The sequence below is a fragment of the Protopterus annectens genome, chromosome 15.part0 (genome assembly GCF_019279795.1).
Source record: "Protopterus annectens isolate FY-2018-M chromosome 15.part0, PAN1.0, whole genome shotgun sequence".
Classification (NCBI taxonomy): Eukaryota; Metazoa; Chordata; order Ceratodontiformes; family Protopteridae; genus Protopterus; species Protopterus annectens.
In genome coordinates this window covers 740,280,641-740,308,060 of record NC_056749.1, presented here as the reverse complement: position 1 = coordinate 740,308,060, position 27,420 = coordinate 740,280,641, and the positions used below count along the sequence as shown (strand labels likewise).

Here is a 27,420-nt window from a genome sequence, read left to right as displayed (position 1 = left end):
TTGAGTTATGATCAGATATAGGACATGAAATGATTTTGGAATTAATTAAATCTGTTACCATCTGGTTAGAAATAAAGACCCTATCTATTTTTGAATAAGTTTTGTATCTGTTAGAAAAAAGGTGTATGGTAATGATTTTGAATCTATCTGATTATTAATATCATTCAAATGATAAGAATTAGCAAAATCATTTAAATGTTTTGCATTAGATGTAATTCTTCTTTTCCTTATAGTGGTAGTATCACTTTCATGTAGTATACAATTAAAATCACCAGCTAAAATAATATCCCTATAGAGAATGATATGATCTTATCAATATGATGTTTCACTGTATTAATACCAATTCCAGGTATCCAATATACATTAATTAAAGTGTAAGTCTTCCCATTAATTTGTATTGTAACCATACAAAACATTCCTTTGTCATCCTGAAAAGACTTAATGGTTTTAGGAATGGGCATACTTTTATTCCATAAAATAGCCACTCCTCTTTTTTCTGAGTGTGCTCTGAACTAACCAATACTGTATACTTATTAGTGGCTAGTTTATCAATATCTTTTTCAAGAGATGGGTTTCTTGCAGGAAGACTAGATTGGCCTTGTGTAAATTAATGTATCTTATTAGGCTTGCCCTTTTACACGGATTATTCAATCCATTAATGTTTAAAGAAATTCCTTTTAAAGATGTCATTTGGCATTTTTAAAACTCAAGAATCTTATGATCGAAATAACAAATAACAAGATAAATAATGTTACATCTCCTCTTTTAGGTGTACCTTTAAATATAGCTGTATTTATTAAATCTCTTATGGGATTTTGTATAGGATTCAATTTTGTTTGTAGTGACAATGAGTATACAAAATATATTGTGGATGTCAAAACTATATACATATAACAATGAACAAGTGAAAATAATGTAAGGATTAAACCTTGCATCCAGCCTGGAGTTGAAAACTCCAACTTAGAGTAGTATTTACTACTCAAGTTAACCCCTACCCTAAGCAGCAATACCTCAGCTACCACCTTATCAATTTAATACTAGTTATATTTAACTGAGGTTAACAGTTTTCAATTCAATTATCTATCAAGACAAAACTACACATTTGGTAAAACAGCATCATATAAACTAAAATAAACTTTTTTTTTTTTTTAAAAACTGTTCATACTACTATATAGATCTATGTAATATATAACACTTGTATTCAAATAGCATTCAAATAATCTTGATGTTAGAAATCAAGAGGAGAGAAAATTAGGTTCTAACATTCATTTAAATCAAAAACTTTGGCTAATATGATTCAGACATTACATATATTAAGATGCATCTATTTTCTGTCATGTGAATACTATTAACAGCTTCCAAAAAAAAAAATCTTGAATTGTTTGTATATGAGCATTTACTTAAACTCATTATTGTCAATAGAGTAAAATACTGTATTCATAAAAATTATTATAAATCATATTGCATAGTTATGCAAATTCTCAGAAACACTTGCATTATTAAAAAAAAAAAAGCCATCACACACATACACACAGACACACACACACATACATACACACACATACACACACACACACACACACACACACACACACACACACACACATATATATATATATATATATATGATCTCACTGAGTTATGTCCTTGTTGAGCACTATCCTACTTGCTGTCCCTAGAATAAATCTGTCTGCTTTATAGAAAATAATGCACAGCAAACACATTTTAGTAACCAGATTTTACAATCATGCTAACCTACTGCTTTAAAATATATCACATGCCATTTCTTCCAGAATAGAATTATAAAATTGTTTATGCTTGTCAATCAGATGAATTAAATGAATTATAATAAAGTATATGTTTGGAACAGAAGTTTTTAACACAGATTATTATGCTGCTGTTAAGTAGATTTTCAAAAACATTTAAATAAATGTTTCATTTTCTATGCCTTCTAAAATAAGACATTTACTTACTACAAGAAACTACATCATTTAAACTCATTATAACTGACATTTTATGAATAGAGTATTTTTCCTGAATCTGTGGTGTGTCAGTATGATAACTAGGTCAGAGGTTATACTAACTGCTTTCAGTTTCTCTGTGAGAATTCTGTGAGTTGAAGCTTTTGAAGTAGTTCATGGACACTGTGCATGAGACAGCCCACATCCCAGATTGTCTCCCTTAACATTTTGGCGGGAAACTTATTAAAACTTGTGGCAAACATTAATTTTGTCAATAGAGTAAAATATTGTATTCATAAAAATTATTATAAATCATATTGGATAGTTATGCAGATTCTCAGAAACACTTGCATTATTATATAAAAAAAAAGCCATCACACTCACACACACACATACACATACACACACACACACACACACACACACACACACACACACACACACACACACACACACACACATATATATATATATATATATATATATATATGATCTCACTGAGTTGTGTCTTTGTTGAGCACTATCCTATTTGCTGTCCCAAGAATAAATCTGTCTGCTTTATACAAAATAATGCACAGCAAACACATTTTAGTAACCAGATTTTACAATCATGCTAACCTACTGCTTTAAAATATATCACATGACATTTCTTCCAGAATAGAGTTATAAGATTATTTATGCTTGTCAATCAGATGAATTAAATGAGTTATAGTAAAGTATATGTTTGGAACACAAATTTTTAACACAGATTATTATGCTGCTGTTAAGTAGATTTTCAAAAACATTTAAATAAATGTTTCATTTTCTATGCCTTCTAAAATAAGACATTTACATACTACAAGAAACTACATCATTTAGACTCATTATAACTGGCATATTTTATGAATAGAGTATTTTTCCTGAATCTGTGGTGTGTCAGTGTGATAACTATGTCAAAGGTTATACTAACTGCTTTCAGTTTCTCTGTGAGAATTCTGTGAGTTGAAGCTTTTGAAGTAGTTCATGGACACTGTGCATGAGACAGCCCACATCTCAGATTGTCTCTCTTAACATTTTGGCGGAAACTTATTAAAACTAGTGACAAACATTCATTTAGTAGTGTAAATGCATGTAAACATGACAAAACCTTCACAATGTATTCCACAGACCATTACAGCCTCTTACTTCTTTTCAGAAAGAGAAACAAATTGAATCACAGCTTGCCATTAAATCTTCAGATATTTTGACTGGTTATGAAACAAAACATTATAACTGACATATTTTATGAATAGAGTATTTTCCTGAATCTGTGGTGTCTCAGTGTGATAACTATGTCAAAGGTTATACTAACTGCTTTCAGTTTCTCTGTGAGAATTCTGTGAGCTGAAGCTTCTGAAGTAACTCATGAACACTGTGCATGAGACAGCCCACATCTCAGATTGTCTCTCTTAACATTTTGGGAAACTTATTAAAACTAGTGACAAACATTCATTTAGCAGTGTAAATGCATCTAAACATGACAAAACCTTCACAATGTATTCCACAGATCATTACAGCCTCTATGTAAGTGAAATTAAGCCCAAAATTACCAACAAGCAATAAAACTCAACATTCTTCTCCCAACTCAATTTTCATACAAATCCTATTATTCACTGTGCCCACACAATCAAAAGTATTTCTATATATTAATAAAGAAAAGAAAAGAGAGTAGAAAATAAAAGGAGTGAGGCAGAAATAAAAAATGTAAGAGAAAGCTGTAAGAAGTATATACAATGGAATGTTACTTACTGTTTATATTAATAGAGTTAAAAATAAAACATATTATTTACTCTTATTTAGTTCTGATTATTATTAGTTAAAGCATAACAGATTATTTACAAACAGGCATAAGCAGTATAATCAAGAAAGTATAATTAGAAATAGCATTTGAAGAACTTATAAAAACTTTTACAAGGAATAAATATGTCATGCAGAATTCTTGAGATAATAAGATGAGAGGTATTTTGGTCAGTTCCTTGTAAAATTGCAGTCATGAAGTAATGATAAGCACGTGGGTTTCTGACTTTATGTTCTCAGAAAACATGCTTGCTAATGCAAAGCTTTGCATTATAGCAGCTTTCTTAATATAATGGCAATATTTAAAATCTGTTTCTGATTTTGGGACTTTGTGTCTGATTCTTTTTTTAAACACCTTTAATAAATTGTCACTTGTGAAAGAGGCAAACTTACATTCATATAAAAGTAATCAAACCATATTAAAAAGTTCACACTTACAAGCATTATAAATCACATATATTGTTACGTACCATATAATCAACGCAACATTACATTTTTCAATTTCTGCCACATCTTAAACCTCACTCCTCCTCCAAAGTATTTTTCTGCATGTATTGTTTACACAATTTCCATTTTTCTGTGTAATTTACTCCTACCCTTTTCTAAAGATCCCACTTCCTGTTATTTTTATCTCTGTGACACTACTCCCTACTTCAAGTATAGTTGGCTTAGATTTTGATTTCCATTTTCTAGTAACTGCTTTTTGGGCAGCCACCAGAATTAAACTTAACCAGGCCTTACTATATCAACGTCTATGCAATTTAGATACTGTATCTCAGCTGAAAAAAATAATTTCCTTAGTTACACTCATTTGCTTGCCTAGTATTTCTGACACAGTACTCTGCAGGGAATTTTTAAAGTCTGCCAACTCATTACAATCTGAGAACATATTCTCCCAGGTATCATTTTCCCCCATTACTCCTCTAATATTTGCCATCTACAGTAGGAAAAATTCTTTGGAGTCTGCTTGGGGTATAAAAGTATCTATGCAAACACTTCCAGGCAAAAATACTAAATCTTCTAAATTTTATTGCATATTTGAGAGCCATACATATGTCCTCCCACTGTTTCTTTGTGAATTGCATACCTAATCTCTGTACCTAATCTTTACTGACCTCTTCTGATTAATTCACATAATTATCTTGCAATATTTTTCATGCCTTACTAATTATCCCCTTTTTTACAGCAGCTTCTGCTCTAGACTCAATTAAAATCTCAGTGAGTGCAGGTCTTTCATTTAGGATCTCCCTGTCCCTTTATCTTTGTCTATACTCTGATATCAATCCCTGATAATAAAGGCAATCAGTAGCCTGCAATCCCAGTGTCTTATTGGCCTCTTCCCATTCTATTACCTTTCCCTCTCTAATTATTTGTTCCCAGTACCTTGGTTCCTTTGTCAGCTGTCTCCAGTAAATTTCAGCCCCATTTTGCCAATTTTCTGTACTTCTACTTGCTGTCATCCCTATTGGCAAAATCTCCTTTCTCCAGTCCCATGTTGGCTTTTTACTTTGAATTGTAGCTTTCAGCTTGTGTTATATGTAAGAGTCTTAACTGTTTAGCTCTAAAATATCCCTTCAAATCAGATAATCCTAAACCTTCTTGTTCTATTGGGAGGATCATCTTGTCCCACTTGACTCTTGCCCTCTTCCCCTCCCAAAAATAAAATCCTTCAGCTCTTTATTAATCACTATCCCCAGCTTCTCCTTTGGTTGATAAAAATCTGCCTGACCTGTGTATAAAATTAAAGGAATTAAAAAATTCTTACTGCTTATATCTTGCTATCCATATCCATAGGCAACTGCTTCCACTTTCTCAGTTTTTGTATTATCTTTTGTTTATTCTCTTTCCACATATCCTTAGCTGCTATAACATAATCCCTTTTAATCCATACTTCTAAGCACTTCATTTTATAATGTTCCCATAAATATGGGTATTGGAGAGCCAATTATTTTGTGGGCATGAAATGTATAGCTGTATAGCTATACCCTTTGCTTTATCTTCATTAATTCTATTTCCTGGAAAAAAGTAACGGAACTGTCTCAGAATGTTCCACAACACTGAGATGTCCTTTTCTGGTTCCATCCATGCAAAATAATATCATCTGCAAATAAAGTGAACTTTTCTTGAACACCATACCAATTATACCCTTGAAGTTCTGAGTCATGTATTTTCTTTGCCAATGGTTCTAAATACAACACAAATAACAAAAAGGAAAGAAGACACCCCTGCCTGGTTTCTCTGTTCAAACATAACTTTTCAAAGAGGAACCATCCCACTTTGATTTTTGCTTCCGATCCCTCTTATAGCCTTCTAATTAACATTATTATTGTATCAGGAAATGCAAATACTTCCATTGCCCTACTCATAAAATCCCAGCTTACTCTGCCAAATGCTTTCTTTGCATCAAGACCCACCAAGACCAGTGGTATTTTCTTGTATTCTGTTTCTCCCTGGATCATCATTGTTCTATTAATGTTGTCAAATATTTGCCTCTGCTCAACAAAACCACATTGGTCCATATCTATTAATGTTGTCATCACCTTTGCCATTCTTTTATCCATTGTAGACATAAACATTGTATAACCATGGTTTAAAATTGAAATGGGCCTATATAAAACTGGCTCAGAACAGAATTAATGGAAAACAAAACATATATAACAGATGTAAGTCTAATATAAACATTGACTGGACCCATATGTTTTATGACTGCCCTGCAATAAGTTTATTTTGGAAAAGTATCAATGAACTTCTACAAGCAATATTTACAGACTTCACTTTGACCAAATCTTTAATACTCTTCAATACACCTATACCTTGCTGTGTAAAAAAAGTTAAGCATTCCTTACTCTGGGCAATACTGGCAGTATCCAGGAAAACTATAACAAGGAACTGGATATCTGAATCCTCTCCATCTTATAATGATTTTAAGAAAATTCCAGTGGAAGTTTGCCAATTACAGATTGCAACTATGACATCTAGAACAAGTAGAAAAACTTATAACTATCATGTATGGGTCAATTTACGGAATCTGTTGAAAAGAGTTTGATAATGATATCATATAAATTAAATTTCAGCCTCTTTTCTAGTCATTACAATAATAATCAATGGATGTCTTTGTAAATAGTCTTAGTAATTTCATTTTGTTATTTGTTAAATATTGTTATTTGAATTCTATGTGATCACCTTTTTGAACTGCAATTTTTTTGTGTTAAAAGACCATGTGAATGTCTATATATATATTTACTTAAAATCAATAAAATTGCTTAAAAAAATAATAAAACTGGATCAGATGGATCTTTACCGTCTTTAGGTATTATAGCCACCACAACTTTTTTCCAGGATGTTGGTGCCTCCCTTCCTTTAAAAATTATTTTAAATAAAGCCCTCCAGATCTTTATCAATTTCTTCCCTCCTAGTTAACTAACTTCCACCATATCACCATCTACAGGTTCATAGGTTCATAGGTTGGTACTAGGCTATCGGCCCTAGGGCCTATACAATCCTAGCCATAGCTAGGGCCTATACAATCCTAGCCATAGCTAGGGCCTATACAATCCTAGCCATAGCTAGGGCCTATACAATCCTAGCCATAGCTAGTGCCTATACAATCCTAGCCATAGCTAGGGCCTATACAATCCTAGCCATAGCTAGGGCCTATACAATCCTAGCCATAGCTAGGGTCTATACAATCCTAGCCATAGCTAGGGCCTATACAATCCTAGCCATAGCTAGGGCCTATACAATCCTAGCCATAGCTAGGGCCTATACAATCCTAGCCATAGCTAGGGCCTATACAATCCTAGCCATAGCTAGGGCCTATCAATCCATACACCATCAAGAAAGCATTTCAACAAGTAAGACACTAGTTGTTAATTTATCTACACATATTTTATCTAAAGTTGAACTTAATGTCTTGGAAAAAGGACTTTTGTTTATACCCACTGTTGATATGAGTATTACTGATATTGTATTTGACCTAAAAATGTTTACACGGAATTTGACTTTGAAATCTATGTATCAACAAACACAGGGTATGCATGACTGTTGTTTTAGAAAACTGAGTGTATTTGTGCCCAAACAAACTGCATTGATTAATGCCTTTGAGCAAATTTGTATTTCAAATATTTATAAAGTGTATAATGAGCAGAAATTGAATAGAGTTAAGAACAAGTAGCATAATCTAAGTAAGGAGGAATTTGATGCCTTACAGCATTTAGAAAATGAAGCCAATTTAATTATAAGGCCAGCAGATAAGGGTGGACAAATTGTTTTAATGGACAGGATAGATTATGATACTCTAATGTATGAAATGCTGGATGACACAAATTTTTATCAAACTGTTACACCAACACAAGTGAAAGGAATGATACTTTCCATTAATGACCAAGTTAAACGTATGGAAGCATTAAATCTCATAGATAGTGAGTTAGCTAAATATTTCACTACATTAAATCCCACTATCCCTATAATTCAAGGTTTACCGAAGTTACATAAAAGTTTACACAGACCCCCTATGAGACCAATAGTTGCAGGAAATGGCTGGAGCACGAAGCTCATCTCAATCTATTTAGAGAAAAATTTTAAGGATTTAATTGATACATCTATTTTTATTTTGAGAGATACAGAGCATTTTTTACGTGATTTATGTGAATTTACAAATCAAGGAATTATAAATGATAATATTATTTTTGTTACATTGGATGTGGTCTCCTTATTTACCGTCATTCCTAATGGGGCTGGTATTAAGAATTTAAGGAAGCTAATAGAAGAGATTGGTACTTTTAATGTTGAAAAAATTGAACTAATACAGATGCTAATGAGTTTAGTGCTGCTTGAAAATAATGTCTTCATATTTAGAGAGACAATATATTGGCAAAAGAATGGTGTTGTGATGGGGAGTTCTTGTTCAAATAGCTATGCAAATGCAGTTATGTCTGTTTGGGAGTCAGAATTTTTGGTAGGTGGTCCATTCAAGGATTTGATTTGATTTTATAGAAGGTTTGTGGACGACCTTTTTCTTTTATGGAAAGGGACAATTGTACAATTAATGGAATTTGTCACATTTATTAATGAATCTTCAGATTTTTTTAAATTTACTTTAAATTATTCAGACATAGGCATTAACTTTTTAGATGTATATGTAGAGAAAGATTACACACATAGAGTTATTACAAGACTGTACAGGAAAGAGTGTTATGCAAATAAATTATTAAGTAGGGATAGTATGCACCCCAATTATATTTTTAAAAATGTGGCTCAGAATCAGTTTTTTAGAGCCTCTAGATTGAGTGTGAAGAAGGAAGAATATGAAAGACAGATAGTGAGAGCTGGCCATGAACTCTTGGAGAGGCGTTATGATGAGGAAAAGATCCAACACAATATTGTGCGGATTAAGAAGTTAAGAGAGACAAGAGCAAAACCATACTTTTCAGAGAGAATCCAAAAGAATAACCGTATATATGATAACAAGCTTAGAATGTGTGTCTCATATATAAGGGATGTTAGAAAATATATGGATATCATAAATGAACATTGGAACATTCTTGTTACAGACAACCAAATAAGAGAAATAGTAGGCTCAAAACCTCAATTCTCATTTAAAAATAAGAAAAATCTGAAAAGTAGGTTATGTACAACTAAGGATCGATTACATAATGATTATGAACATGGAACAAAACCATGTGGTAAATGTAATTTTTGTAAATGGATTAGTAAAGAAAAATGTTTTAAACACCCTGACACTGGACAAGTTTTTGATATTAGAGTAAATGCAACCTGTGATACTTCGCATGTGGTTTATCTAGCTAGCTGTACAGTATGTAATAAATTCTACGTTGGTAAAACAGACCGTACTTTAAAGGAAAGAATTAGAGAACACCTTTATCACATAAAGAAAAGTAGTAATGTTAATGCCTTAGCGAAGCATGTTACAAGTATGGGTGAACAGCATACTTTTATATTTGTAGTGATAGGCAGAACATATACCAACATTAGGGGAGGTAACATTAAATCTAGGACGGAAAAAATGGAAGCAAACTGGATTGTGAGGCTGAGAGCGAATCATGGACATGGTCTTAATGACTGTGTCCCTATTAGACCCCTGCTAAGCAAGAGAGCCTTACGTAGGTAGGATAAGTTTTTGTTTTTTGTTACCATTACAATATAATTATGTATGTCTTTTTAAGACTTGATTAATTAGTGCCATGTGACTTAAGTAAATGATATAAAAAGGTGTGTTTTTTATGTTGTTGCATACACCTGATGAAGCTATATGTGAAAATGCTTGTGTTTTAATAAAGTCAGTGCTGCTGGAAAGAACCTTTGATGTGTTTCTTCTACAACCGGAATCTGGAGCCTTACCTTGGCAGTATTTTGTGTTTTATCTCTGATATGTAGTTTTACAGAAACGTTCATCAGGAAAAGGCTTTCTCTGAATACAATTTTATCTTGAGGAAATGTGTTAAAAAAGCTCCTGAATGCAAACATTTTTGCAGCTGACTCATACCTCTCAACTGTAGAGATTTTCTCAGAATGTCCAGATTTTTTGCCTCATATTTTTGGTCCATTTTTCATAAAACTGTGGTTTTCTGAAAAACTAGTTGCAAATCATTTAAAATTGAAGTTAGAATATAATGACAGACATTTGAGTTTCAGGCTTCATTCCCTTCAGAAATTTCATGCTAATGCAAAACCTGCTATTTTTTCAAGTTTCTAAGTTTGTAAGAGCAATATTTAAAAAAATATCCCTGTTTTTGGGCCTTTCTCCAGACAAAAAAAATTTAACAGATTAGAGGTGTGCCAATGGGTGCCAAGATAGCACCCTCTTTTTGCAGTCTTGTCACCACCATCCCAGCAACTGCCCTGCCATCTCCCATTTCGTTCAACCTAGTACTAATCTCAGATCTCTCAGATCTTCCAACAAACTTTTACTAAAGGCATCCAATGCCCCAACTATCATGGCTGCACCCTCTATTCACACAAAATAGCCAAACTCTGGAACACCCTTCCAGAGACCATAGCAAAAACCCTATTCACAATCAGTTCAAATCTCTCTTAAAGGAATACATCACCAGTCATTGGCTGTGCTCTTGCCACTCTCCAGGTTAATTATTTACCCACTTCTATTACTTTTCTCATCAAAAACTCTATCCTCCTTATCTTAATTTGTTTTAGTATATAAAAATACCCAGTACTTGCATTGTAGTATTTCTTGTATTGTTTTATTGGTTGTTATTGCACTATGATTGTATTGTACTATTGCTTGTACTGTATTATTGCTTGTTTTGTTGTCTTGTACTAATGTTTTCTCCCTGGGTCTCAGCTGAAAATGGGGCCCTGGCTCAGTCGGATATACACGGTTAACAAATTTAATAAATAAATAAATACTACACATTTGGCATTACATTTATTGCACCACAATGCTTGCAGGAAACTGAATTTATTCCCAGAAAGAATATAACACTTTACAATCATACATTATCAGCTGCAATTTTAACTGGTGATGTACATCTCCAACAACCCATACCTTTTTATATATAATTTCAGTTCTTTGAGGAGTTATAAATGATCTGTGTAAAGATTTCCAACAGTAGATGATGTGATTTTATTTGAAGGTATTTAAAATTACATTCTTATCAACTGATATTAAAAAACAGACCACTTATTTGTGAGGCATAATCCTAATAATTATCTTTGATACAGCATGTATATATTTTTTATTTTATATATTTTAGATAAATGTGAGTTCCCATAGTCATTATTTATTTTAAAATTATTTAGGAAATCAATAATGGGTGGATATTCTTTTTAGCTAGATCTGACACCAAGTTAATTTTAGAAATAAAACAAAAATGTTTACTAACCTGCACTATAAGTCAGATATCCCTGTCTAAATCATATTTAGCTATTAAATAATCTGTAGTAAGTAGTTTGGTCTTCTTAACAAATGAATAATAATAATAATTATTATTATTTGCATCTAAAATTTAAACATTTTCTGAAAGTTTAGGCTTTCTGGACAGTCTGGTATGAAAGCAATAGGAAATAAAGTCAAACACTAAGCTCTATTATTTTCATATTCATATCTCTCTGTCTCTCTCTCTCTCTCTCTCTCTCTCTATATATATATATATATATATAAAGTTTCTAAACAAGTTCAATGTATAATTTATATAAGTAGAAACTGTTGGTCTGCTAGTAGTTTTAGTAAAATATTTCTTTCACAGACATTTCATGTTAATATGCAAACTGTCTGGATGTTGCTTTTATGGTTATTTCCATTTACAGAGTATTTCAAAATAATTTCTTATCCTTATGCTTAGTTTTATTCATGTTTTTTGGTTATATAACCCTCAACAGCTGAGACTTTCAAGTTAGCATTGTAACACTTACAGTGCACGTGAAACCACTAGGTATGCTAATGTGCAGCATTACTTGAGTAACAAACAGTACTGTGTCTCCGACTCCAGATGAATTTACTATGCTGAAGTGAACTGGTAATGGTATATTTGTGAGCTAACCTACAAGTTGACATATACTCAATGGATGAAGTCTCAACTTGTTTTTGATCTGAACTCACCAAATTGAAACAGCAGACTTGACCAAAGAGAATCACTGCCAATGTGATTTATATTTATGCACTGACAGTTATTCACTTTCTGTGGTGTCTGTTTTGTGCATGGTTGTGCAACAATGTAGTCAGTATCTTTAAGCAAGGGTTGCATATTTCTCCTTCCACAAAAATAAATTACTTTTATTATTTTCGTTATGCCAGGTTCCTGATGAATTGGAATAAGTGAGTTGAGTCCTTCCTTGCCTTGTTGAGATCTGATGTGTAGGCAGATTGTATCTGTGTCTGTGCACAGTCAGTCTGCCATAATTATATCTCATTTCTGAGTTACCTGGAATTTGTGTTATTATTGTACGTATTTATTTTTATAAGAAGAACTAAAAAACATTGATAACTGTTCATATTAGAATTTAATTTGGCAGTAATGGACTTAAGTGTCAAGACAATATTATGCAACTGATTATGGATGCCTTCACTTTGAAGAAACTGAAAGATACCAGAATAGCTCTGCTTATTTATGTTATGTTTGTTTGACAAACAACGTTTCAGTTCCCTAAAAGTTTCTGGCTCCTGCAAAAATATGCTAAATGAAATTAAGAAGAATCAGTTTATTTAGTGTACATTAACTAATACATGAATTGATTGATGAGGACCTCTTTTAGTCATGACAGGGGCCAGAGTCCAATATCGAGGAATATCTGTGAACATGAAAGGAATGGTATGTTCCCTTCTCATCAGGCACATACTCCCCTCAACATGAAAGGAATGGTATGCTCCCTTTTCATCAGGCACTTACTACCCTCAACATGAAAGGAATGGTATGCTCTCTTCTCATCAGGCACTAACTACCCTCAACATGAAAGGAATGGCATGCTCTCTTCTCATCGGGCACATGCTCCCCTCAAACAGCTAACATATGAGGATCATCTAAGCTAGACTTATGATCAGTCAGCTCCCTTTTCTCTAGCTACTGGATAGTACTTTTAGACCAGCTATATAAAATTTACTTTGTTCCATGTTCTCTTTCACTTACCAGTCCTTAATCGAACAATGGTATCGCTGATATAGATTATGTCAGAGATGTAGTCTAGTACCAACCACATGATGAACCAGTTCATTTGGAGATCATCAAAACATGTTCTAGAGGACAGAAATCAAAAGATCAGAGAGTGACTGTGGAACAAAGCAAGATATAATGAGAAGTTCCTACATATTTCAGAAGGTTATTGTTTGTTATATACTAAAATGCATGGTAAAGAAAACACAAAGGGTTCATCACTCAGCAATGAGAATTGGTCCTTTTTGGTGATACAATGAGCAATCATTATAGTTAACCAGCAAAGAATATTCATAAGACATGACAGAAGAACAAACTTTTACACTGGATCAGTGCTGTAAGCAAACCATACAGATGGATTATTGAATACATATTGTTTAATACCTTGCGCATAATGTAAAATCCACATTTCCAATAAGGAAATGAAAAGTACTGGAAATGTTTTTGCAAGTTAAACAAAAATAGATATTGTTTTAAGCTGAAGTGCAAAGACCTACAGAACATTTTTTTTGAAAAATATGAATTTTGTTTAATCTATATATTTGCTATATGTATGTGAATGCAAATACATGCATACCCACATGTATATATTAGCAATCTGACAGGGGAGAAGGACAGAGTGGATCAATAGACTCCCAAAATTATAACTGCTATACTAACTGGAAGCCTAGGCCCTATTCAAAGTATAGGACTATAGCACACAAGAAGCACTTGTTTCAGCTAGGACTTGAACTCAGACCTTCTCAGTCACTGCTCTGGCATATGCACCATTAAGCTACTGAAGCAGCTGGGGATTGACTGCCATTCTGAAGCGTCATCGATCCATCATGATATGTGATTCAGATACAACCAGACCAATGAGAACAGAGGAAATGCTCATTACTAAAAAAGTGGGCTGGTTCCCAGAACCATTCACCCAAAGTCTAAGCTCACTGCGGAGTATATATCAAGTGTAGTAATGTCCTCCCCTCAAACACAATACACAGGTAATCAGATAAAGAGGAGAAAGGAGAGAATGCACTTCCCATCTGTCTCTGTACCCAGTCAGATAAAAGTGGGTATTCTGAGACAACGTAGCAGTGGCCTCAAGTTTACTGACCACCACCTTCTGCTTAAATGAACTGACGCAGTGCGTGACAGATGTAGCTGTTTAATGTTATTGGAGGCAAAGCTCTCACATAAAGCCACTAGAAAAACAAGCAGTCTATCAGCACCCCACTACACCAGTCACACTCAGGCCAAATACATCCATTTTCGTTTGCTGAGGCTCTTAATAGCAACCAACCTAATCCGCAAAGGCCTCCTAATAGTAACCTAAGAACTCTTAGCAATCTACATAGATTCACAAGCACAAACAGCACCCACCATGAAACATACAACTGTGAGTCGCATTAATTCAGTTCAAAGTTCCATAAGTCAAACCTCCACCCTAGTCACAGGTGTGTCCACAGTGAGACAAACCACTGCACCACTCATCAAACTGTGCAAGGAGATGGTCACAGTCAGTTGCGTATCAGGTTCCAGGATTCTGCACTTAAGTTCATAGGATCATAGGTTCATAAGTATATGCTAGGCTAATGACCACCAGCGCCTCTGTAAGCCTAGCTGTGCAGTCCAAACCAATTGTGTCCCTATGTATCATGGGTATTTATTAGGAGGGGCTATGTTAGGAAGTTTCTAGAAGTTTTGCAGGGGTAGGTTAGTTTTGACATTAATTTCTGCCTCCATTTGTCAGAGATATAGAGGCCTGACCTGGAATTTCCAATTTCCTATCCATTGGTCAAGGTTATGCTTAAATAGGGTTAGGAATAGATTTTGCTTCACATAGATGGTTAGTCTGTTCCAGAGCATGGGATCCCATTTAACACATATCTGTCTAGCCAACATATATTATTTATGCCACAAGCAAAATTTAAATCCTTGGATATGGTGGTTCTGATGCTGTTCATTTTGCAGATGTGCAAAAGGTCCATCAGAAAGGTACATCATGCATGCATTCAAGTCCTTGCACCTCAGATGCTCATGTGATACATTTACTGTACATATGGATATAAATGGCGTGAGCTGTACCTCTTAGGACTATGTAAAGAGAGACATGCTGGAGCTCTTGGAATATGTGTATGAGGCAGGTATGAACCCAGCAGCATTCTACTGTCACCTGCAATTATGTCACAATATGAACAAAAGATAGTTGGTTTCAGCAATTGGTTTAGCTTCCGGTGCCATTCAAAGGGGTATAATATATTTTAGCCTGCAAAGGCATGGTATACACTCAACTACTTTTCAAGGGATGGCCTGCAACTCTCCCCCTAAGGCTTCCATATATTGGCCAAAGACTTGTCCCCCCTCATAATGCCTTTTTTAGGTAATGTAAGTCTTTTAAAGCTTCCAACATGACTAAACAGAATCTGAATAGCACTAAGTTATTGTCGCTTAATGCAAGGATCCCAAACAAAAAACTTCAAACTTTACATCCTGGAAAATGTCGATATATGCTTTGTCACAGAGACTGTTTCAAGAACAGTGAAAGCACTCCATCAGTACAGGGCTTCAATGCCTATCACTCATAAAGGCCCACTGCATTAGACCAATGCATTAAAAGCAAAGGTGTTTCTATGTTTTTAAAAAATTCACACATCCAGACTTGTTAAATAATGACTTGTAACTCTACCACGTCCAACATAAAAACAAAATCCCTTCTCAAATCATAGCCAACTACAGAATTTCCTCTATGTTCCCCTAGGCCCATTCCTTCTACCTTACCAGTATGAAGGTCCTATATATATTAAGTCAAGCTCCATTCTTCTAAGAGACTTCAACTGTCCCTCCATAAACTTAGAGACATATACATCCTCTAACACATATCCGCAGAAATTTCTGAACTGCATTAATACAAACTCTCTGGACCAGTTAGTCTGCAACCCAACCAGGGGAGATCAAATACTGACCTTTAACCTTATCAATATGGAGCAAATCTGCCGCCCAACAACTGTAACCTCTTTTCTGGTCAAACTGTATCCTATCAGTCACATTCATCTTAAGACTGAAGCTTTAAACATTCTTCAGTTTCTCAGTATTCAAAGACAATGTTGCTCCTCATCTTGTGTATGATAAGAAGACATTGAGGTTTAGGTGTTTGTTTAAATAGTTTATTGTATACAAACACATCAGGATGGATGGCAGGAACATTGAACTTAAATGAACTATCTAACTGACTACATGCATGCATGCTCTCATTCTAGCTGCTCACTCGAAATGGCAGCCTTGCTTGCACATGCTCAGTACTTATATGCACGTGCTCTCTGACTGGAATGCTTCTTAAAGGTATATCACACACTGTGATATACGTCCTCCTTCTTTACTGAGCTGTCTTATATAAGCAATGACATTTTAATAGGCATGCGATTATACAGGCACTAATAAAGAAAGCAACAGTCATATCCAGATTGCGATGTAACTGGAACTAGGTTTTGAGATGCGACCTGATCTCGTAACATAATAGTTAGGACTGGGTTTAGCAACAGGGATAGTCACTGAGGAATGTTCTGCTTGGGGACTCTCAGAGATTTTCTCAGGAACAGGGATTGCTGATGGAATGTCCTCTGGAACAGTAACATTGGACAAGTCGCTCTGAGAACTAGTCTTTGTCACTGGCAAGATGCTTTAACACTTGTTTGGACACTGGTAACAAATGCTTGTGATTTTAACTGAATTTTATTCCTTGTGATTCCACAATGTACAATCTCGGTTCTTGACACAAACTTTTCACAAATCTGATGCGATCAAAACCTTTTGACATCTGCATCCTCACTATCTCCCCTTTTTTCAATGAACTGAGCAGTTTGCTGGTTTTATCATAGTAAAACTCCTGGGACAAACATTTCTTCAACAGTTGGGATTTTACTGCTTTGTTGTTGTTAGCACATAGCACTGATAAATTACTGCTGATTGGTAATGTGGTTCTGGTTTATCTCAACATACGTTTCTGGGCAGGTGAACCAAGATGATTATCATGAAGAATGTTTCTGAAATTTAATAAGTTTAGAAAAACATTAATATCATCATATCTGGATTTCTCTAAACTGTGCATCATTGTCAGAAATAACTGTGTGGACCACCATGGACAGGATAATGTTTCTTCAACTTAGTAATGACAGTACTGGAAGTTAGTTTGGGAAGTAGGTCAATCTCGAACCAATTTGAATAAGAGTCTACTAACACCAAGTAATGTTCACCATTTCACCCAAAGATATCTTGGCTACTTTCGACCAAGGTAGTTCAGGAATCTGGCCTAACTTGAAGTGGTTCTTTTTGTTGATGCAGCTTTGTACTATTACAAACTGAACAAGATGAAAGTACTTTCTCAATATCTCTTGACATAGAAGGCCAAAATACTAGTCCTCTTGCCCTTATTTTTAGTAGAATCAGTTCCTAGGTGGCCATGATGCAAGATCTTAATGTACTACTGTTGCAAGGATTTTGGAACAATCACTTTTGGACCTTTCATGATGATACTATTGTCTGACAAAATCTCATCTCTGTATGGAAAACACTGCTCCACTTCTACTGGTAAATAAGATTGCTTTGAAGGTCATCCTCGACTGATAAAGAGGTTTAGCTTCTGGAGAATTGGATCTGAAGCTGTGTGGGTTCTGAGCTCATCAAGATGTGTGGAAGAAAAATTTCTCACTTCCATGACCACAAAATCAAGTTGCTCATTGTTATGCTGTTCTGTGGGTTTTCTGGGTGATCTGGATAAGGTATTAGCAAGATAAAGAAATTTGCCTTTCATATACACAAGACTGAAATTGTACTTCTGCAATTTGAGCATCATGTGTTACAATCTGGCCGGAGATGTATGCGTAGGCTTTCTCAAAATAGTAACTAAAGGTTGGAGATCAGTTTCAATCTGGATAGGTCACCCATAAATATAATCATGAAACTTGGAACATGCAAACACAATGCCAAAAGCTATTTCTCAGTCTGGGCATATTGTATCTTGGTTTGGGTAAGAGTTCTTGAAGCATAGGCTACTGGTCTACCCTCTTGAAGAATGACTGCACCTAGACCAAACTTAGAAGCATCACAGGAAACAGTAACTGGCTTGTGAACTTCATAGAAGCTGAGAGTTGGTGGACTAGCAATTTTCTGTTTCAGGACATCAAATACTCTGTGGTGCTGTTCTGACCATGAGCAAATTACATATTTGTGTGCCAGCTCTCTTAGCGGTGCTGAAAGTTGACTTAAATCTGGAATGAACTTGCCTAGATAGTTGACCATGCCAAGAACATTGGAGGGCTTGAACATTGTCTGGAACTGGCATCTTGAGAATTGCTGTTTGCTTGGAAGGAGATGGTTGTAAGCCTGAACTGGTAAATAAATGACCAACATAAGTGACTTTTCATAGCCTGAATTTGCACTTTTGGGGATTCAGCTTAAGATTCACTTCATGTGCTCTTTCCAGAACTTTCTTGAGGTTTCTGTCATGTTCGAATTCACCATTGCCTCATATTAGAATACCATCTACTATAATAGCACATGGATAGCCTGAAAAAATTTACTCCATCACACGTTGAAAGACTTTACTGGCAGAATTTATTCCAAATGGCATTCTCAGAAATCTTTATCTTCCAAATGATGTACCAAATGTGGTTAACAATGAAGAATTTTGGTCAAGCAAAATTTCTCAAAATGAACTATTTGCATGTAAGACAGATAAAACAGTGGCATTTAGCATGAGGGCAACAACCTCTTCAGCTGTGCCCATTCGATGATGAGGCCTTTTTAATGCTTTGTTCAGATCTCTTGGATCAATAAATATTCTGATATCATCTGAGCTTTTCTTATGAGCTACTACCATGGAGGATATCCATTCAGTAGGTTCTTCTACTGGCAAATCACTCCTAGCTGCACCATTTTGTCTAGCTCAGCTTTGACTCTGTCCTTCATAGCTACTGGAACTTTCTGTGTTGGTCTGATAACTGGGCTGACATCTGGGTCTAGGTTCATGGAGTACACAACTAGTAGTTTGCCTAGTTTGTCTGCAAAAATATCAGCATGCTCAGAAAAAATAGTTTGGGCAAAATGTGAGCTGTTGTCAATCAGGCTTACATGGTGGACTTCTTTATTAAATAAAAGCAGTTTCATTTTCAAACTGTCTCTGAGGCCTAATAATGATTGCGCATGTCTCTTGACTACAAAAAACTGTAAGTCATAGCTGTTCCCAGCAGAGTAAAATGAATGCACTACTGAGTCTTTGGTTTGAATCTCTTCATCACCATAAGCAACAAGCTTCGCACACTTAGTCAAATCAAGTTGTTCTGTAACTCTTACTCTAGCAAATGTTTCTGCTGATATAACATTGTACTTTGAGCCAGTATCTACTTTGAGGTCTACGGGACTCCCATTAATCCAAACAATACAAAAGATTTTGTTCTTTACCCACAAATCTACTGCACTGTTTCACCAAGCACAGACACACCATCAACATAAAACGTAGAGTCACAGCTTTCTAATTGATCAACTTGCCTCTTGGAATGACCTCGTTTAATAAAAGAATGTGCCTTATTTGATTTACAAAATCTTTTGAAATTATTCAACTTATTGTAAGAATGACACTGTTGACCAAAAGCTAAAAACTTTTCTTGTTTGGGTTCATGATTACCCACAATTACAGCAGTTGACTATGAGGTTTGCTATGGATTTTGCTGAGTCACCCCTGTGCTTTGCTGCATGCACATTAGGCCTTACTGAAGTAGCTCTGGGTTTTACTGATGTTGGGGCTATGGTAACTTCACCCTTTGGCCTGTATCTTTTATCCTTGTGCTGAATACTATCCACATGAGCTTTGTCACTGTGCCTTCCTCAATTATTCTCATTTGTAAGCATACTTGTGTGCCTTTCTGTAAGCTTGTATATCTGACAAATCTCAATGGCCTTATTTAACGTCAAATCACTGTCTCAAAGCAAAATCTTTCTCACTGTCATTATTAATACCACACACAAGCCTGTCTTTTATCAGCTCGTCTCTCAAATTACCAAATCTGCACGTTTTAGCCTTATTTCTCAAGTCAGTTATATATGTTGCAAAAGTTTCCCCAGGCTTTTGATCCCTTATCTAAAATAAGTGCCTTTCCCTTGTAGTATTCTTTTGGGGGTTACACATTTCTCTAAATTTAGGTTTTAAGATCTCAGAGTCATCTCGCTTTTCAGCCGGTAGCACAATATGGCCATCTTCCCCCTCCCCTGCAAACACAGCAGGTGCATATACAAATGAACACTCTCTTTCAGTGGCCTCTTAACCAGCGAAATTAAGCAGAATAAATGCATTGATATGTGCATCTTTGTCAGAAAAAGCATCCTGTATGAAAATATTGTATTCCTGCTCAAACACTGTCCATTTTTCTGCAATATTGTTATTAAACACAAGTGGTGTGGGTCTGCGAAAACCTTCTGCCATGCCCACAAATTGTGAAACACAATGCAACCTTGGCCCTTGTAATTATGTACAAGCATGCACACAAACCAGTTATTGTAATAATAGTCAAATGTACAATAAACTCTTTGAAAGACTGTACACTGTGAAATATTCATTGAAATAACGGTACTTTGTGAAATAACTGCACTGTAATACTACACACATTTGCAAACACTTTGCACACTTTGGATACTCTGAATAGCTTTAGTTAATATGAAAAGTAGTAGATAGCAAAAAAATATGGTCATTTCCCTTTTTTGGACATTTTATGCAATTCGGATATTGCTTCAAATGCTTTTGTAATGTTTTTGAATATTTTTATCAATGTGTCGCAGTTTCAGACATTTCATTTAATGAAATTTGTTTTGAGTATTCTGTGTGCTTTATTTTATATTTGTAGTGAAAGAAATCATTTAAGCGAGTTTTAGTACCTGGAATTTGTTTCTGACCCATTTGTGAGTTGTTTGAGCAGTTGGGATGATCCATTCCAGTATATTCCTCCAACTTTAACTGGTTTTCTCATGGCTGTGACTCTGGATTCCATTCTAGCATGTCGCTCGTCTTGTGTACAATAAGAAGGTGTTGAGGCTTGGGTGTTTGTTTAAGTAGTTTATTGTATGTAAACACATCAGGATGGATGGAAGGAACATAGAGCTTAAACGAATTATCTAACTAACTGACTACATACACGCATTTTCTCACTCTGGCCGCTCAGTGAAAATGGAATTCTTGTTTGCACGTGCTCAGTACTTATATGCATGTGCCCACTGACTGGAATGCTTCTTAAAGATATAGCACAAGCTCTGTTCTACATATGTGAAGGCTAATCTACTAAAACTGAGTGATGACCTGGCTGAGGTAATATCCTCCTCCACCACGATGACCACACTGCTTATGCAGAATCCTTTACTGCCAAGTTAAATGCACATGTAAATAGTCATATAGACAAGTCTGTCCTTCTTATAAATGAATACAATGTCAAATTAAAAAATAAACCCTTGTAGCGGAACCATAATATAAACAAGCTAAATAATAATAAAAAAAACCTCATTGCATGCAAAAATAAATCTAACTCAAGAAGTCAAAACTAAACATCATGCTAAGCGTACCTCCCAACTGTACAGATTTTCATAGAATGTCCAGATTTTTGCTTTATGTTTTTGGTACATTTTTCATAAAATTGTGTTTTTTGGCAAATTAGTGGCAAATTATTAAAGACTGAAGTTAGAAAATAATGACATTTGAGTTTCAGACGTCTTACCCTTCAGAAAATTCATGCTAATGCAAAACCTGCTATTCTATCATCTTTCTAAGTTTGTAAGAGCAATATTTAAAAAGTGTCGCTATTTTTGGGCATTTGTCCCACTTTTATATATGGCTTTGTACAGATTTCTTGGTCTAAGAGGCTGAGAGGTATGATGTTAAGTTAATCATTGAACTTGGGATCCTGATCAAATCAAAGCCAAATGTGCGATAAAAACAGCCACCCATGTGAAAGATAACCCGAAAGGCTTCTTTAACTATGTTAGAAACCTTAGAAACAATGCCCAGCACTGTGTAGAGCTTATAATATCAGATACTCTGACCCAGAAGACACAGCAAATCCACTGGCTGAAAAAATTCACCTCTAACTTCACCCCCCTCTCCCCTCCAATATTTCCAGATTAAATATCTGTAGCTACAATCCCCTACAAAATATACCAAGAACAAGTTCTCAAGGCACTATTTAAGATGAACACTATGCCTATAAGGCTGGATAGCACACCAGGCTGTCTATCAGTTAATCTGAAACATGAGTTGTCAGAGGTCCTACAAAGGCTATTCAGTATTAGTCTCAAAACAGGCTTTGTACCTGATGAATGGAGGACAGCAACAGTCATTCCCTGGTAAATTTTCACACCTGTGTAACTCAATGGATAGTAAACTGGCTCAAAAATAGAACCCAGGATGCAAGTGTGGGGGGTTCTACTTCCTCCAAAGGACCTGTCACTAGCAGACTGCCCCAGGTTCCAATCCTTGGGCCACTCCTCTTTGGCATTAACTTCTATGAGGACAAAGCTAATGTTAAGAGCTTGTGGCTGAACATATTTACAGATGATGGCAAACTTGGTGCTATTGTAAACTCTGCAGAGGAGAGAAGGCCCCTATAAGAGAGCCTGCCCCACATAGTTGGTGTGAGAACCATGGACTGAAACTTAAAGCCAAGAACTGCATAATCATATACTTCAGCAAGCACATCTTTCCCTGTAAATATCACATTGACAATATCCGTTTGAAAACTGAGTCTGTACTGGGAACCTATGTGACAATGAGCTGTCGTTTGAACACCACATATCCACTGTTGTAAGGAAGGCCTTTTTCATTACACAGCTTATATCTAAAGGTATAACATCCAGAGCCAAGGATGTAATTATTCCACTGTACCCAGCACTTACTAGACCAATCATTGAGTATAATGTTCCTTTCGTATGTAGCTGTCCAAACATTTGTCACAACTATAATTACCACAATGATTTCTTACTGAAAAAAGAATTGAGGGCCTAAATCACAAAAACTATGCAGACTGTTGTAAAAGCCTTGTCTCTCTTCTGTGTATCATAGAAGCTATTGAAAGGCAACCATTGCCTTTCATATAGAACCTCAACAGAACCTTTTCTGTCAAACCTATTAAATATTTGCAAATCCAATATTGTCATAAACACCTACTCAAGAGACCTAAATCTTTTTTGCAAACTTAACAGAATATGCTGAATGGATAGGTATGTATCACAGAGAATACCACTCTTATGGAACTCTCTTCCACTCTACAGAAAGCAGAGTATTTCCCTTACTCTGTTCAAACATAATTTGGAAGAATGGATAACCATAAATTCACCCCTTATTTAGAACCACTGACCTTTATGAAGAGGGGAAGCATCTAATTACCCCAACATATACTTGTTCAGCCAACCTTTGGATATTCATATTGCAAAATACAAGCACTAAAAATTACCATAGCTTCATAGGTTCATAGGTGTGTACTAGGCTAATGGGCCTGGAGCCTTTACAATCCTAGCCCATAGAAGTGCCCTGGCATCGTGCCACCCGACATTAGTTCTCAGTGCCTCTATCAAGCAGAGCCACTGCAGAGATCCCCAGGGTGAACTTTCTATTTCTCATCCACTCATCAAGATTTCTTTTGAAGAGGGCCAGTGAGGTGCTCTATTTGACATGTATGGGAAGTCTATTCCAGAGCATGGGCAGTCTTTGGGTTATGAACCTGTCCCTCCAGCATGTTCTGTTAATTGTGGTAATGAGGTTGAGGTCTCTGGAGTGTGTGGTGCAGAGGGATGTGGATTTCTTTAGAAATAGCATTACTAACAGAGCTGGGTTAGTCATGACTTTGTAAATCAAGCAGAGATCGCCTCTTAGTAGATGATATGAGACAGAGAATAGCTGGAGTTTTTTAAGTCTGTCCATATAGGACATGTGTTTAAGGCCTAGAATCCTCTTTGTGAGATATGTTTGTGGCCTTTCCAGCTGTTGCATGTGTCTAGTGAGGTACATGCCATATGGGGCATTATACTTGATGACTGGCCTAATGAGGGAAGAGTAGAGAGAGATGATTACCTCTTTCTTCCTGGATGCAAAACCTTTGGTAATGAGATGTGCCACATAGAAGGACTTTCTGACCACAGTGGCAATGTGGTAGTCGAAGGCGAGGTTGCTGTCAGCCTGTGTCCCCAGATCTCTTATAACATCTTCAGTGTTTAGTGAGTTCCTATTGATGTGGTAATTAGTAGGAACTGAGTTTTTCCCAAAGGGGATGATGACGCATTTTTTGGCATTAAGCTTAAGGCCATCGTTTCGACACCAGTCATTGGTCTCAGTGAGGCCTTTCTGTAGGATGCCTACATCACTTGGGGAGTTAATAATGGCTGCCAGCTTGCAGTCGTCTGGGAACTTGGTCAGCCAGAGTCCCTCCGTGTTGGCCTGGACTTTTGAGAAGTAGATACCAAACTGGAGGATCCAGGACCGATCCCTGTTGGACTCCACTCGTGACTGGTCAGCAGTCTGATTTGGAATCCACTCCTTTCACACTGTGGGTTCTATCTGTGAGCCAATTTGCAACCAAACTAGTGATATAGGGGTTGATGCCTAGTTTGGTGAGTTTATCAATATTTCTTGAGTGGGGAATGGTATCAAAGGCCTTGGCTAGATCGAGGTAGGCTGTATGAACTGCCTTGCCCTCATCCACAGCTCTGGTGACTGACTCAAAGAAGTCAACCAGGTTGAGCAGGCATGATCTACCTTTCACAAAATCAAATTGCGTGAGATCTAGAGTTTGGAGATTCCCTATCTCCTTCTTCTTCTTTCAGCTTTTCCCGGTTAGGGGTCGCCACAGCAGATCATCTGTCCGCTCATGATTGGCAGTGGAGTTTTACAGTGTCGAGTTGCCAGCCCGGCGCCCAACCTTCCACAGAAGGCACACACACGCACACACTCACACCTGGGGCCAATTTAGAGTGTCCAATCCACCTACTGCATGTCTTTGGGATGTGGGAGGAAACCGGAGCACCAGGAGGAAACCCACACGACCACAGGGAGGACATGCAGACTCCACACAGAAGGCACCCCAGCCGAGAATGAAACCGGAGAACCTCTTGCTGTGAGGCGACAACGCTAACCGCTACACCACCATGGCCGCCCAGTTTGGAGATTCCCTATATCCTTGTTAATTAGGTCCATGATGATGCACTCCATAGCCTTACATATCAGACTCATCAGACTAATGGGGTGAAAATTCCCAGGGTCTGTAGTCACTCCCCCTTTATGGAGAGGGATGGCTGTAGCAGTGTGCCATTTGGTAGGGAAATAGCCTGAGGTAAGGCTGTGACTGAACAGGGCACACAGATGTGGTGCCAGTTCACTTTGTAGTTCATGTAGAACACATCCAGGGATATTGCTGGGTCCCATGGAAGCTGTATTCGTGGCCTTGGACAATGCAGCTTTAACCTGTGCTGCAGTAATGCTGGGTGCCTGGCATTCCTCCGGTATTGTGATTGGTGCTTTGGGGGGGGAGGGGTAAAGTTGGCACTGAATTTGTCTGTTGGCTCTGTATAGGAGGTACCATTGTGCAGTAACTCAGAGCAAACCAGGGTATTGCCATAGAGATTATTGGTATAACTATAGAAAGCTTTGTGGTTGTTTTTAGTGTTTGCTGCAATTCTGCCTTCATAGCTGGCTTTAGAGGTTTAATGAGGGATCTCAACTTTTGTTGAGGCTAATAAGGGAGATTTTCCAGTCCTGGGACTTCACCTTTTTCTGCAACAGTTTCTTCCTTCTGTTGTAGAGTTTATTAATGGCAGGGGACCACCAGATTGGCTTCCTTTATTTTGGAGGAAAGTGTCTTGGTTCTGTTGGGTATGGCTAGTTTCATGCATTTATATCATAATATAACCATTGACCAGTTATAGCAAGTAACTCTGGAGGTAGAGGGTGAGCTGGGGAGACAGAGGTTATTTTCTGAAAGTTTTGCTACCATGTCAGAAGGAAGGGATTCACATTAGTGGTAGCTGGTGGGTAGTGCTACTAACATGACATGAGGCTATGTCCATTGCTACTGGATGCCCCTATATGCCTAGCTACTTAACATTATAGTACCTCATTAATGGTCTAAGCATTCAAAAAGAAAGTTTTGTGAACACAAATGGTGTGTACTACATTCTCACTCATCCTCTAGTAATGTCTTAGCTGTTCTTATTAACATTATAGGTTCATAGGTTCATAGCAGATTACTAGGATAATGGTTTAAGAGCTCTTACAAGCCTAACCATTATTACCCAGATTTTACTCAATTTTTGATCTCTAAGGACTAGAGGATGGCTTAAGATTGTGCCTATACCTCTGACAGTTTTACAGACTGCCTCTGTCCAAAGGAAGTGGATGCCACACCAGAAATTAATTTACAATTCCCCATCCATTGATCCAAATTGCATTTGAAGAAGGTCAGGAAATGGCTCTGCTTTATATGAATAGGAAGCATGTTCCAGAGAAGGGGTAATCTTTGAGACACATATCTGGCTCTCCAGCATGTTTTGTTCATGCAACAGACCAGGTTTAGATCCTTGGAATGGGCAATCCTCATGCAGTTTGTCTTGTGAATGTGTAACAGCTCCATCAGTTCTGGGCCTGAGAGTGCCTTTTAGGTTAGACATGGATTTAGCTTTAGGCCACAGCTCTAGCACAATCATTTATCTGAATCAGACCCTTCTGAAGAATATCTACATCAATGGAGGATTCATTGATTGCCCCCAACTTGCTGTCATCAGCAAACTTGGTCAGCCAAAGGCCTTCTACATTAGCCTTGACTTCAGAGAAGTATATTCAGAACAGGGGAGGTTCCAGCACTGAGGCCTGTGATACATCACAAGTAACTGTCCTCTTGATGGATCTAGATTCACCCACTCTAACAACATGTGTCCTGTCGACAAGCCATTTGACTATCCATCTAGTGACACAGGGATTTATGCCCATTTCTGAGTTTATCTGTAATATCCAA

The 27,420-nt window shown here is 36.5% G+C and overlaps 1 protein-coding gene across 1 annotated transcript in view; it reads right to left on the bottom strand.

The window, feature by feature from the left end:
• The window catches only part of CNGA2 (cyclic nucleotide gated channel subunit alpha 2), a 187,182-nt gene that overhangs the window by 52,818 nt on the left and 106,944 nt on the right, over nucleotides 1-27,420 (bottom strand). The window contains exon 5 of the mRNA XM_044057085.1: nucleotides 13,379-13,485. Within this exon, the coding sequence (XP_043913020.1) occupies nucleotides 13,379-13,485 (107 nt within the window). The remainder of the gene's footprint in view (nucleotides 1-13,378; nucleotides 13,486-27,420) is intronic.